Consider the following 15,301-nt stretch of genomic DNA (forward strand, 5'->3'; position numbering starts at 1 on the left):
ATGACTGAGGAACAGAACCCCGTTAGAGGAAAATTGAAACTCGTCATGTGAGTCAGTCTTCGGGAAGCACAAAGTCCAAAACCTTGTAGAGACATAAATGGGGATAAACTCCACATGCAGCTTACGCGGGTGGCTGTTGACTGAGCATTCGGCATGTAGTGCAAAGTGAGGCCTGGGCTAGTTGAACTTAGCATAAGCACTGGCCCGCATGGCTTATTTCTGCACACAGGCAAACGTCTCTTTCAGCAAATCTGTCCATACTATGCGCCACATGCATTCTCCGTGGCAGCTTTCCACACAATTCCGCTGTGCTACCCATGCCAGCTCATCTGCCTCCATTGTGATGTCCGATGGTGGGGATACTAAATCCCTCCCAACTGAAAAGGCCACGTGTGGCCCAAGTGGCCAGGCTTGGATCGCGGCCTCTGGCACAGATTCCGAGGGGCTGCTGAAGAACCTGGCAGCAGATTGAGGACTAATGGAGGCAACACTGATGCTGTCAGCTCCGCTGGAAGGGCACGGAGGTTGAGGCATCTGGGGGCCACCAGCAGCAATGAAGGTAAGACCACCTCTGTTGGTGATGGAGGGGGGGGGGGGGGGGGGGGGACAAACCAGAGGAGAGGAAGAGTCCAGATCAGAATCCATGGGCCCTGCATCAGCAGGGGCAGGTGTGAGCCCCACTGGGGCCAGAGGCTGCAAGTGACAAAAGGACAGTGCAGGGCATTAAGGGGGCGGCAATGGGGAAGCATGCTGCTGCAAGTGAGAGACCTGCACTAAGAACCACATTGTGTCCAACACTGCTGCCTGGCTGATCAGAAGACAACGGTGGTGATATTCCAACATGGTACAGGCACAACTGATTGGCATGTTCCATGGCATGTGACCGCACACAAAAGCCCATGCAAATGTTCTGCCAGACTGCACTTGTTGACCGGTGTTGCCTGGTATGCAGCCAGAAAACTCGACAATGCATCATTGCGATAAGAGGCAGGTAATGGTTTCTTTATTTGAGTCGTGAAGGTATGCAAAAAGCGCTCCACCTCTGAGTTAGAAGCGGGGTGAAATGGGATGGTAGTCATATGCTGGGTACTGTTGTGAATGCAAAAGTCTACAAACTCCCACAACTCATGTTGCTTACTGTTATCGGACACAAGGGTCCTGGGGGATCCCTCAGTGGCAAAAATAATGGAAAATGCATGACCAGTGGCAGTTGATGACGGCTTGATTATGTACGGAAAATTGGACAATGAGTCAACCATCAACAACCACATGCTGCTCAAAAACAGATCCTTGAAATTGACGTGCACAATGTTGAATCAATGTCGTAGGACAAAAAATGTATGTTGCGCCAGATCTTCACTGAAAGAACAGTGTGGTATAAGGGGCAGCCATGCGGCTGAGGCACCTTGCCACAGTTCGCACGGCTCCCTCCCATCGGAGGTTCGAGTCCTCCCTTGGGCATGGGCGTGTGTGTTGTCATTAGTGTAAGTTAGTTTAAGATAGATTAAATAGTGTGTAAGCCTAGGGACCGATGACCTCAGCAGTTTGGTCCCACAGAACTTACCACAAATTTCCAATTTTCACTGAAAGACTCTTACCCTGGCCAAACCAGCTATACTGCTGAAATGAATTTCTGGAAAAGTGGATCAGTGACTGTGGTCGTTTTGGCCTCTTGTTCCCTTAATGGAAAATACGACAGGTTTTGCTGCAAGACTTTATCCAATACGAACGCTAGAGTCTCCTGCTGATCGAACTGTGAATCTGACCTCGCTGATACCTGCAAGAACGCAACAGCATTGGCATGCTGGGTGGTAGAGCAGTAATGAATGTCATACTGAGAAAAATGGTCCACTGCTGCAGTCGGTGGGCAGTGCTCTCGGTTAGTTTGTAACAAGGGCCAAATAAGGAAACCAGGAGCTTGTGGTCAGTGATGAGGAGGAATCTTGCTCCCGTACAAGAAAATGTTGTAACCTTTCTGTACAAGTAAAAAAAATATAAAATAATGATGATGTGTAATCTTCCCAGACAGAAAAATAAAAAAATAAAAATAATTAAATTTGGATAATTAAATTCTGATCTGTGAAAACTGATAAATCTTAACTCCTGAAAAACTGATAAATTTTGGCATAAGCAGCGCTACGCCATGGCCCTGTGAAATCAATGTGAATCTGTCCATGAGAAATAAACTTAAAAATTCTTACCCTGTGATGGTGTCGCCAGATAACGCTGTCTATATATCTGCTCATAAACAGCACAGCTTAGTGCAATGCTGGCCTATCTACCAACACTGGATAACATTTATCTGAGATCTGAATTACTAGAAAAACTGCCTTTACTTAGTGACACAGCTGCACAGCTGGTCATCTACTATGATCTGACAAAAATTCTGAAATATTTTAATTTAGATAAATGACTGGATTGAGACTGGCAATGACTCAAGGGGAAATTATACTTTTATAGTTGACTGGTAAAAACAATTATATTCTGAAATTGTTTTATGTTATTGATAAAGATCTACAATCCATTACACGGGAAAATTGAATATATTACAAATCCTGGTCAAGTGGTGCTGATGAATCACAAAAGAAAAGATTGAAACAAATTCATATTAAAATCTCAGACAAGTGACTTAACTGTGTGCATGCCAATAAAAAAAAAAAAAATTACCCTACAATAGATGGTTGACTTCATTAAACTGTTGATTTTTCATTATATTAACAATTATTCATTTGTTCATCATCATCTCATTCCATGGTATCATTTAGCTCTGTGGCTGATCACAATTATTATTCAGTTCCATATAATAAAATTTTACAATTTGTTTTGCACTGTGACTTTAACAACTACTAATTGTAAACTGCGCTGTACCAGCGACAGACTACAACTACGCTGTAGCAGCGAGCGACTGCAACTGCGCCAGAGACTGCAACTGCGCCAGAGACTGCTTTGACCTGCGACTCTATTGCAGCTCTCTTTTAGCAGGGGCAAAGATATTTTATGTCTCGGGCAGCACCTGTGAATTGTCGTTCTAGCAAGTGAGCAATACATCGAGATTACATTTGCTTCAGCAGGGTGGTGAATCCCTTACAATGTGAAACTTTTTAATCTTGAAAATAATAGGTAGCACTTCCTTTTCCACCTGTGAGTAATTATGCTGTGCACTGGGAAAGTATCTCCGTAGCATAACCAAAGGGCTGTTTGGTGTCATCCAGGTTCTGATAGGACAGGACTGCAGCTCAGGGTTAAAGGTTTACCTGATGTAAAACAAACCAAACAGGAAGCAGAGCACAAACATTCTTTACGAGATCAAGACGCCTGTTGCCAATCTGTAGTCTGGACAAGGCTAGTTCAGAGGATGGACTCGACATAATAGGAAACCTTATCTACAACAGACTGGGGCTCCTTTAGATACTTGTGTGCTGGAAAGTTGATGATGGTTTTGATGTGGTCATCTGTCAGGATGAGGCCTTCTTTACTAAGCACAAGTCACAGAAAATGCACCTTTGGGGGAAAAAAACTGCACTGTCCCAGCTTGCAACAAAGGCCATTCTCCAGGAGGCATTGGAAAACCAACTGAAGGTTTCATAAATGCTCCTCTCTTGTAGATGTCTTCAAGGTAACTGACACTACAGGGAATGACCTGAATTCACTATTCCAAATACCATTGAAGCATTCCTGGTGCAGATGAGATTCCTGAAGACAAGTGATTAAACTGGTAAAGGCCTAAGGGGTGTTGAGGACTAAGAAAGTCAAAGAGACTTCGTACAGTGGTAACTGTAGATAGGAATCATGCATGTCGATGCATGAAAAATATTGCAATCACCCCCCCCCCCCCCCCCCCAACTGCCGCCACTCCCCTGTCCCTCAACAACTTTGCAACAATTCTACTGGCTGTGGAATTGGATACGAATCTGTGACTGATTGCATGTTGATAATCTGTCTGAAATTGTTGCAAAGGCACAGAGCGCAGTTGGGCTTCTGAGTCACCAACAAGACGTGATCCGTTGACTCGACAAAATAGGAGAGACACTGCATAGATCCTGCCAATGCTGCAACTCAGCCTTTACCTTGTCATGCATGGAAGAGGGAATGGGGTTGGTGGAAACAAAATTAAGGTACTGCTGACAGTGTGGTTTCAAAATTTTCTGCTTGACCCAAGATATTTTCAAACAGTGGGCTGTATGACTGCAGTAAAGAGTCCAGACTGTGAAAAAGAACAGATTGCTATAATAAATGCACTTCGTCAACTATCTGAAAAGAGAAAAGGTGTCTAGCCCAAAAAATTTTGCACTAGTGGTGAATTGTCTACTAACAATGTAAGTTGCCATTCCACATTCTTATAACGTGTGGGGACGGGAAATTGCCCCCCCCCCCCCCCCCTCGCAAAGGAATGCACTGTTTACTATAAAACTCAACCTAATATACTGGACATTGGAACTCCGAGCACCCAAGAGCCTATATGTATCTAAATTAACGAGACGTACTGTCAATCCTATGTAACCTTGAAATTTGACCATCCATCCATTCACAACCAACATCAGCAAAAATATGCCGGGGCTTGTGTAAGGCATTGAGGATGGCCCCAGAGTTCAACTAAAACACAAGGGCATCCGACGACTGACTTGTGGGTTGCCTCGTCGAACATGCAACAAATGACAGTAAGGGCAGGACCACTGGCTTGCCCAACGAGTGGGAGGAGAGTGAAACTGAGGACCCAAAAATCACTGAATGCTGGAATTATGACATTGCGACTGATGTGAGCCCTCTGAGATTGGTATGGGTGAAGATGGGCAGTGCCGTGACACTGCTGCACTGGAATTGTGAACAGTGCCAACCCACGGCCAATCGGTGGTGAGCAAGGCCACCTGGGTTACCCCATGGGGTACCGGGGTCTGTTTAGCATGCACACCTACCAATTATCAGTAAAGACATCTTTTGCCACCACAGTCAGCTCATGCTGGTCCGTGATCTGTGTAACAACGGCCAAAGAAGGGTCGGACAAGATCAGTGCCATAGTCTGAATGTTGGACTCGGGCACTAACCAGACAGTCACATCCCCGATAAATATGTCTCCTTAAGAGGTAGCACATTTGGGACACTCAAAATGACACTTGTGCAATAGGACATGCAAATCGATGATCAAAGCAGTATATGACTGCCCACGGCACTTGTGGCAAAACTGTAGCCACGTTGCCACCATAAGGGTTTCATGTCCAAAATACTGCATCCGATACTGACAGAGCTGATCAAAGCGATTTTCTTGGGCTTAACCAAGAGCTTCAAATTTTGGATAATTTCATGTAAACCTATGCTGCTGAATAACTAGGTGGTCTTATCAACTATATTGACGATGTTCCTTACCTGGCAGTGCAACTAGGACCGTCACAGGTAATTCACCCACCTCTCTGTAGACCCATTGAAACTGGTAAATGCGTCAGCGGCAATGGAGAAGAAAATTGGACAATGGGTGCCTGGCCTGCTGACGGCGGGCAAGGGTGTGAAGAAACTCCGCAGTCTGGTTTATTAGCACCTGCACTTGCTGGTGCAGGTGCTGTTGTGTGTTCCTTTTGGGGTGCAACTGTTCTTACCAGCACTGAATAAATGTCGGGCCCATAGTGATCCAAAATTAGCACTAGGAAAAGGGAAACAAAAAATAGGTGTGTCACAAGCGTAAGAATGTTCTTTGCTGCCATTTTTGTGCCTGTACAGGCATGATAGTGCTGCTGCACTACACTATTGGCGTGGTTTCTTCATGGGACATTGGTAGCTTGATAATAGCCTGGGAACAGAACTCCATGAGAGGAAAATGAAAGCTCACCATATGAGTCAATCTACGGGAAGCAGGAAGTCTGAAACTTCGTAGCGACTCGTATGGCGGATGCGAGTGGCTTTCGGCTGAGTACTTGGCAACAAAACTTGGCATGTAGTGCAATGGGAAGTTTCACTGGCCCGTCTGACCCACTACCAGTTGCAGTGAAACACCTCCACCACCAGATCTGTCCCTACCGTATGCGCTTTCCATGGTAAATTTCCCCGCAATTTCGCTGCGCTATCCTTGTCACCTTAGGTGCCTCCATCTTGATGTTTGCTGGTGGGGATACTAAAAAGCTGATTATGGTAATGAAAGTTAAGTCATGGAAAAGCTAAACAACAAAATCAGTCTGCTGGCCTATTGTGTGACATTGTCAAAGCTTTTTGATGTTGAAGAGACTAACTTCGTCTTCACCAATTTTTGCCTTTGGCTGCAGATACAGGTAAATGAATAAAACTTAATATAAAGTGATCATAAGAAAACAATATGCTGTGGAAGAATACACAAAAATCACTTTAAAGCTGCATGCTTATGCTGAGGTTTTGATTGTTGTCTGAAGACAAATCCAGGTCACAGTGGAACAGCCACTGACATTGTTTTTTTAAACCTTAATAACTTCCTTGATATAGATATAAAAACATCAGTAAATTGTTTATTTGACTGTGAGGGTCAAATGTTTGCAATGACAGGACCAGGAAGGGAGAAGGGACACAAGATACTATTGAGTATTCGAGGATAAAAGGTAAAGAGTGCTAGAAGTTAATAGGGTTTGTTTTTGGAGACCTTAAGAGATGTAGTTGCAGGCAGAAAGAACAGAATACTTTTAAAGGAACAGTAAATGAGACAGAAAGTGGTAGTTTGGATTGGCACAGAGGAAACAGGAGGGGCAGATATTGGGAAGAGGAGTTAGAAGAGAGCTGTTTGTCACTAACCTTTTTCAGTGTTTATTCTGGAGAACTGACAGACAAGACATCAGAAAAAGCAAGAGGCGTATTAGTAGGAGGAGAATGGATGAAGACAATTAAATATGCTGATGATCAAACATTATTGGCTGAATCAGAGGAAGACCTACAATTAATGATGCCGAGGATCATAAAAATGGGAAAGAGTTCATATGGAGGTTTATCGACAGTCATCATTCCCATGCACCATTTGTGAATGGAACACGAAAGGGGGGAAAATGGTTGTGGTAAGCAAACTGTAATGTGGCTTGTGGAGTATAGATGTAGATGTACGGAATGACAGTAATTAAAGGAACAGCAAACATGGTTCTGTCAAAATATCATTGGAAGGAAAGCCTTCAGAAAAGTGAAATCTTCTGGATGCTGGGGCAAGGACATAGCCAGGATTTTGCTAAAAAGGAACGCACTACAAAGAAATTATCCGAATGGGACAGAAATCGCTAGATGTTTTATGTGCATATACAGACAGACAAATTCTTAAAATTTAAGAAAAAATGGATGATTTATTCAAGAGAGAGCTTCACAAATCGAGCATGTCAGTAATGCATTGATCTATATTTGGCCCTCAGGCAAGCAGTTATTTGTCTTGGCACTGTTGGATGTCCTCCTGAGGGATATTGCACCAAATTCTGTTCAATTGGTGCATTAGATTGTCAAAATCCCAAGATAACTGGAAGGCCCTTCCCATAAAGCTCTGAACATTCTCAAGTGGGAAGAGTCCCAGCTACACTACTGGCCAAAGTAGTGTTGCCAAGCACAAAGACAAGCAGTAGAAACCCTTGCTGTGTGCAGGCAGGCGGGCATTACATTGCTGAAATTTAAGCCCAGGGTGGCTTGCCATGAAGGGCATAAAAATGGGACGTAGAATATTGTTGACACATCACTATGCTGTAAGGGTGCCATGGATGACAGACAGAGGGGACTACTTTGAAAAGAAAGGGTGCCACAGTTCATCATTTCTGATTGTCAGGCTGCATGGCAGGTGACAGACAGTCTGGTATTCTCACTGTTGTTCGCAGCATCTCCAGACATGTCCTCAGCATGGAATCTCAGGCATAGAATTGTCTTCAGTGAAGAGCCCCACTTCGAATTAAGTGCCAATGACCAGCATTTGGAGAGACCTCAAACAGCGGTGGGATACGAACCTGATTGTCACCTGCCTTAAGGCCCAGCAGCCAGGAGTGATGGTCTGGGATACCATTTCTTTTTAAAGCAGTAGCCCTTTGGCTGTCTAACACGGCACCCTTACAGCACAGTGGTATGTCAACAGTATTCTACACCCTGTCTTGTTGCCCTTTGTGGCAAGGCAGCCTACTCTTATATTCAGCAAGATAACGCCTGTCCCCACAAGGAGAGAGTTTCTACTGTTTGTCTTTGTGCTTGCCAAACCCTGCCTTGGGCAGCAGGATTGCCAGATCTTTCTCCAATTGAGAACATTTTAAGCATTGTGGGCAGGGCACTCCAACCAGCTGTGGATGTTGTTGATCTAACATGACAATTGGACAAAATTTGACACGATATCGCTCTGGAAGACATCCAACAACTCTGTCAAAGCCAAGCTAAATTACTGTCTGCATAAGGGCCAGAGGTGGACCAATGCGTTACTGACTTGCTCAGTTCGTGAAGGTCTTTGTCTTAAATAAATCATTCAATTCTTCTGAAATTGTAGTAATTTGTTTGTCTGTACATGTGAATCACATCTACAGATTTTTGTCCCATTCAAGTAATTGCTTTGTGGTGCATTATTTTTTATATGTTAGAATGTATGACGTTTATTTACAATCACATTAGAGTTGTTACGGTTGGACTTGCTGTTCCTCAGTAATTGCCAAGAAGACATTTAACAGTAGAACATCATTCTTGTAATAAAACTTGAAGACATGATATATCATCGTTCCAGAGTGAACCATCATTGCACACATAGTACAAAAAGACAGTGTTTGGATCACCTTCAGTGCAGCTCTTTTCATTTAAGCAGAGTTGCTGCATCTTTGATGGAATTGGAATCTGTCAGGAAAGAAGAGAATTTGGATAGAACTGGCTGTGACCTATAGTAAGGTATTTGCCTAAATTGTAAAGTGAACCACAGAAAACCATTTGCAAGGTTTCTGGTGGATGGATTCGAACTACCTGGCCTTCCGAATCCATAGACTGCTTGTTCAGCTGCTCAAGGAGCAGAGGTACCCCAATCGGTGGAGAATTTTGAAAAGCTGGATGCTTCACAATAAAAAATTGATTTCTGATATTGTGTGTTTTCCTGTAATTGTGCACGTTTCATTATTTGATTGTGCAGGGATTTTGGGATTTTGTGGCTTCAGTTACTGTAGTGTTATAAAAGCATAATATGAAAAGGGGGGGGGGGGGGGAGATACATGGCACAGTCAGCTCAGTCGAGTTCAAGTAGCCCGCTGAAAAATCTTTAAGAAACGAGCAAACTACAGAATGTGCTGTCATCACATACCCCTTCCGCTCTCCACAAACCCTATCCATCTTTTTGTATTGGAATGGGTTTTTGTAATTGAGTACTTCTTTAATGACCAGGTTGAGAGGTATTTTAAATTTGGGCTACTAATGATAGAATTTTGAGCAAATTTTTAAAGAAATGCTATCATCACCATTTGGGTGGTAATTTTGTTCTCTAGTGCAAATTCTGGGTGATACAGGCAATTCCAAATGTATTTTTATGCACTGATTTTAATTTCATGTGTTTGTAATGATTTTTACCACTCCACTGCCTTGTAAAATACTGAATTATTGCAACCCTTATGTTCTGACAGTCTTCAAATGATGAGTCCAGCGTTAACATTAAACTGTTATAGGTAGACTATTATGAGTCCAGCGTTAACATTAAACTGTTATAGATAGACTATTATAGTAGTGAATACATATTTTATTTTTAACTTACCATACTGCTAGTGGACGAATCAAAATGTGTTTTCCCTCCCCCCCCCCCCCCCCCCCCCCCCCCCCCCCTCCTTTTCAAACTTATCCATAATTAGAAACTGCCACAATGGTATAAATTTAAAAAAATAATAAATGGCAGCACGTAGTGGCTGCTTGGATCCAAGGTTTTCACATGACGTACTCAAAGCTTTGACAGTGTGGTAGACACAGTATTTCATGATTTCCGAGAAGCACTTGACTTAGCACCACACACCTCTGCTGGTTGTCAAAAGTTCAGTCACATGGGGTATCAAGTGAAAGTTGTGACTGGATTGGGGACTTTTTGACAGAGATCACACATCATGTTATCTTGGATGGAGAGTCATCTTCAGATATAGCAGTAACAACTTCAGGTGGGCCGCAGGGAAATGTATTGGGACTGTTGCTGTTGATGTTGTATACTAATGACCTTGCAGACAGTATTAATAGTAAGCTCAGATTGTTTGCAGACAATGCAGTTATATATAATGAAGTACTGTCTGAAAGAAGCCGCATAAATATTCAGTCAGATATTGATAAGATTTGAAAGTGGTGCAAATATTGGCAACTTGGCTCTGAGCATTATGGGACTTAACATCTATGGTCATCAGTCCCCTTTGGCAACTTGCTTTAAAAGTTCAGAAATGTAAAGTTGTGCCCTTCACAAAAGAAAATGTAATATGCTATGACCTTAATCTCAATGAATCGGCCAACTCATACAAGTAACTGAGTGTAGCACATTGTAGGGATATTAAATGGAATAATTGCATAGTCTCAGTTATGGTAAGGCAGGTGGTAGACTTCGGTTTATTGGTAGAATACTGGGGAAGTGCAATCATTCTACAAAGGAGATTTCGTACAAATCACTCGTGTGACCCGTACTGGAAAACTGCTCAATTGTGTGGGACTCCTACCAGATAGGACTAACAGTGGATATTGAATGTGTACATAGAAAGGCAGCAACGAATGGTCAGAGGTTTGTTTGACCCGTGGGAGAGTGTTACAGTGATGGTGAAGAAACTGAACTGGCAGACTCTTGAAGATAGAAGTAAACTATCCTGAGAAAGTCTACTAACAAAGTTTCAAGAACTGGCTGTAAATGATAACTCCAGAAATATACTACAGCCCCATACGTATTGCTCACATGGAGATTGTGGGGACAAGATTAGAATAATTACAACACACACAGACACATTCAAACAATAATTTTTCGTGTGCTCCCTACATGAATGGAACGGGAAGAAACCCTAATAACTGGTACAATGGAATGTACCCTCTGCCCTGCACATCACGTGTGGTTTGTAGAGTATGGATGTAGATGTAGAAATTCAGCTGGAGTTGAGAAGTGTAATGAGGAACAAAAAAAAATGAACTGAATTAAGGCCAACAATGTAAGATAGCTGATCTAGACTAAAGTATGTATAGGTGATAGCCAATGGTGCTATTGTGAGATGTTGATAATTTAACTGCTCATGACCTTGTTGACTATCGTGCTGTGTGAAGAAGTCTGTAACTGCTTATGCGGATATGTGTTATCATGGAGCAGCAGCACTCCTTGTTGCACAGTTCCACTTTTGACAGACATGCTGCTCGATACACACTCTTTATTCTCAGATGGATGGTTGTCTACCAGTGCTTTTCCTTCAGCAACCAGGAAAAGAATAACAGCACACATTGGTCCTGTTCGGTCTCATTTGGTAATAAGGTCGCAATAGTTCACATTTCTGCATTTACTGCAGGCACATCGGAAAGACACTGTCACCCCAATACCTTGCCCATATGTTGGTACTTATCCCCCCCCTCCCCCCCCCCCTTTCGTGACTTGGTAAGTTTGGTGACAGAAAGAAGTAAAATATCAGAAGAAAGACAGAAAGAAGTAAAATATCTGTGTGTTAAAGAGTGTTTGAAGATGTGAAAGATTTGTTGCATCAAAAAGAATTTTAATAGAATTAAGAGTGTCAATATGTGTTTGATCTCTACATCTACATCTACATGATTACTCTGCAATTCACATTTAAGTACTTGGCAGAGGGTTCATCGAACCACAATCATATTATCTCTCTACCATTCCACTCCCCAACAGCGCGCGGGAAAAACGAACACCTAAACCTTTCTGTTCGAGCTCTGATTTCTCTTATTTTATTTTGATGATCATTCCTACCTATGTAGGTTGGGCTCAACAAAATATTTTCACATTTGGAAGAGAAAGTTGGTGACTGCAATTTCGTAAATAGATCTCGCCGCAACGAAAAACGTCTTTGCTTTAACGACTTCCATCCCAGCTCGCGTATCATATCTGCCACACTCTCTCCCCTATTACGTGATAATACAAAATGAGCTGCCCTTTTTTGCACCCTTTCGATGTCCTCCATCAATCCCACCTGGTAAGGATCCCACACCGCGCAGCAATATTCTAACAGAGGACAAGCGAGTGTAGTGTAAGCTGTCTCTTTAGTGGACTTGTTGTGTCTTCTAAGTGTCCTGCCAATGAAACGCAACCTTTGGCTCGCCTTCCCCACAATATTATCTATGTGGTCTTTCCAACAGAAGTTGTTCGTAATTTTAACACCCAGGTACGTAGTTGAATTGACAGCCTAGAGAATTGTACTATTTATTGAGTAATCGAATTCCAATGGAGTCTTTTGGAACTCATGTGGATCACCTCACACTTTTCGTTATTTAGCATCAACTGCCACCTGCCACACCATACAGCAATCTTTTCTAAATCGCTTTGCAACTGATACTGGTCTTCGGATGACCTTACTAGACAGTAAATTACAGCATCATCTGCGAACAACCTACATCTACATCTACATCTACATTGATACTCCGCAAGCCACCCAACGGTTTTGTGGCGGAGGGCACTTTACGTGCCACTGTCATTACCTCCCTTTCCTGTTCCAGTCGCGTATGGTTCGCGGGAAGAACGACTGTCTGAAAGCCTCCGTGCGCGCTCTAATCTCTCTAATTTTACATTCGTGATCTCCTCGGGAGGTATAAGTAGGGGGAAGCAATATATTCGATACCTCATCCAGAAACGCACCCTCTCGAAACCTGGACAGCAAGCTACACCGCGATGCAGAGCGCCTCTCTTGCAGAGTCTGCCACTTGAGTTTATTAAACATCTCCGTAACGCTATCACGGTTACCAAATAACCCGGTGACGAAACGCGCCGCTCTTCTTTGGATCTTTTCTATCTCCTCCGTCAACCCGACCTGGTACGGATCCCACACTGATGAGCAATACTCAAGTATAGGTCGAACGAGTGTTTTGTAAGCCACCTCCTTTGTTGATGGACTACATTTTCTAAGCACTCTCCCAATGAATCTCAACCTGGTACCCGCCTTACCAACAATTAATTTTATATGATCATTCCACTTCAAATCGTTCCGTACTCATACTCCCAGATATTTTACAGAAGTAACTGCTACCAGTGTTTGTTCCGCTATCATATAATCATACAATAAAGGATCCTTCTTTCTATGTATTCGCAATACATTACATTTGTCTATGTTAAGGGTCAGTTGCCACTCCCTGCACCAAGTGCCTATCCGCTGCAGATCTTCCTGTATTTCGCTACAATTTTCTAATGCAGCAACTTCTCTGTATACTACAGCATCATCCGCGAAAAGCCGCATGGAACTTCCGACACTATCTACTAAGTCATTTATATATATTGTGAAAAGCAATGGTCCCATAACACTCCCCTGTGGCACGCCAGAGGTTACTTTAACGTCTGTAGACGTCTCTCCATTGATAACAACATGCTGTGTTCTGTTTGCTAAAAACTCTTCAATCCAGCCACACAGCTGGTCTGATATTCCGTAGGCTCTTACTTTGTTTATCAGGCGACAGTGCGGAACTGTATCGAACGCCTTCCGGAAGTCAAGAAAAATAGCATCTACCTGGGAGCCTGTATCTAATATTTTCTGGGTCTCATGAACAAATAAGGCGAGTTGGGTCTCACACGATCGCTGTTTCCGGAATCCGTGTTGATTCCTACATAGTAGATTCTGGGTTTCCAGAAATGACATGATACGCGAGCAAAAAACATGTTCTAAAATTCTACAAGAGATAGACGTAAGAGATATAGGTCTATAGTTTTGCGCATCTGCTCGACGACCCTTCTTGAAGACTGGGACTATCTGTGCTCTTTTCCAATCATTTGGAACCCTCCGTTCCTCTAGAGACTTGCGGTACACGGCTGTTAGAAGGGGGGCAAGTTCTTTCGCGTACTCTGTGTAGAATCGAATTGGTATCCCGTCAGGTCCAGTGGACTTTCCTCTATTGAGTGATTCCAGTTGCTTTTCTATTCCTTGGACACTTATTTCGATGCCAGCCATTTTTTCGTTTGTGCAAGGATTTAGAGAAGGAACTGCAGTGCGGTCTTCCTCTGTGAAACAGCTTTGGAAAAAGGTGTTTAGTATTTCAGCTTTACGCGTGTCATCCTCTGTTTCAATGCCATCATCATCCCGTAGTGTCTGGATATGCTGTTTCGAGCCACTTACTGATTTAACGTAAGACCAGAACTTCCTAGGATTTTCTGTCAAGTCGGTACATAGAACTGCTCAGATTGTCACCCAGGTCATTTATATAGATAAGGAACAGCAGAGATCCCAGGACGCTTCCCTGGGGAACACCTGATATCACTTCAGTTTTACTCAATGATTTGCCGTCTATTACTATGAACTGCGACCTTCCTGACAGGAAATCACGAATCCAGTCGCACAACTGATTAGAAGCTTGATTAGAAGTTGCTTGTGAGGAACGGTGTCAAAAGCTTTCCGGAAATCTAGAAATACTGAATCAACTTGAGATCCCCTGTCGATAGCGGCCATTACTTCGTGTGAATAAAGAGCTAGCTGCGTTGCACAAGAACGATGTTTTAGTTTTAATTATCACATAAAAAAATAATGTACTTCGTTTTCTTTATTTCCAGTTACATATCCTAAATCAAACAAAACGTTAATTATGTAACTTCATTTTTTTTAAAGTGATATAAACTTTGACTATCCTTTGTAAAGGACTGCAGGAAGTCTTCGGGAATTGTAGGAGCTGTATGCATACTATTCGGCCCCGAGTTTCTCTATCATAAAAAATAGAAAATATGTAATTTTCTTGAATGATTTGAGTAGTGCTACCTCTGTCATTCTCCTTCCCTCCTCCCCCCTCCCTTTTAACATGCTTGCTCATTGTTGAATCTGAGTCAATAGTAAGGTATAAAAACAGTTTATTACAAAATCCACCAGAATTACTCTGCTCATTTACCTTAAGTGATCCATGGTTGCTGCATTACTCAGTTAACATGTTGTTTATTAAATTTGAGTCAGATACCCTGTAAATTAAAAAAGTTTAATGCTTTTTTTCTTTTATTACAGCTCAACCTGACCACGATCCAAACACTCAACATGTGCTATGTGGTGCAGATGCTGATCTTATCATGTTGGGATTAGCCACACATGAACCCAATTTCACAATCATCCGTGAAGAATTCAAACCTAATAAGCCTAAACCCTGTGATATATGCAGTCAGATGGGTGAGCAGATTAAAATTGTTTTTAGTTATCATTAGGACCACACAATTGGTCAAATGACTGTTTTGAAA

The 15,301-nt window shown here is 42.6% G+C and overlaps 1 protein-coding gene across 1 annotated transcript in view; it reads left to right on the top strand.

Annotated features, from left to right (window-relative positions):
- Positions 1-15,301, top strand: part of LOC124608105 (5'-3' exoribonuclease 2 homolog) — a 419,776-nt gene that overhangs the window by 42,619 nt on the left and 361,856 nt on the right. Inside the window, exon 6 of the mRNA XM_047139960.1 lies at positions 15,075-15,233. Within this exon, the coding sequence (XP_046995916.1) occupies positions 15,075-15,233 (159 nt within the window). The remainder of the gene's footprint in view (positions 1-15,074; positions 15,234-15,301) is intronic.

Source organism: Schistocerca americana, chromosome 1 (genome assembly GCF_021461395.2).
Source record: "Schistocerca americana isolate TAMUIC-IGC-003095 chromosome 1, iqSchAmer2.1, whole genome shotgun sequence".
Lineage (NCBI taxonomy): Eukaryota > Metazoa > Arthropoda > Insecta > Orthoptera > Acrididae > Schistocerca > Schistocerca americana.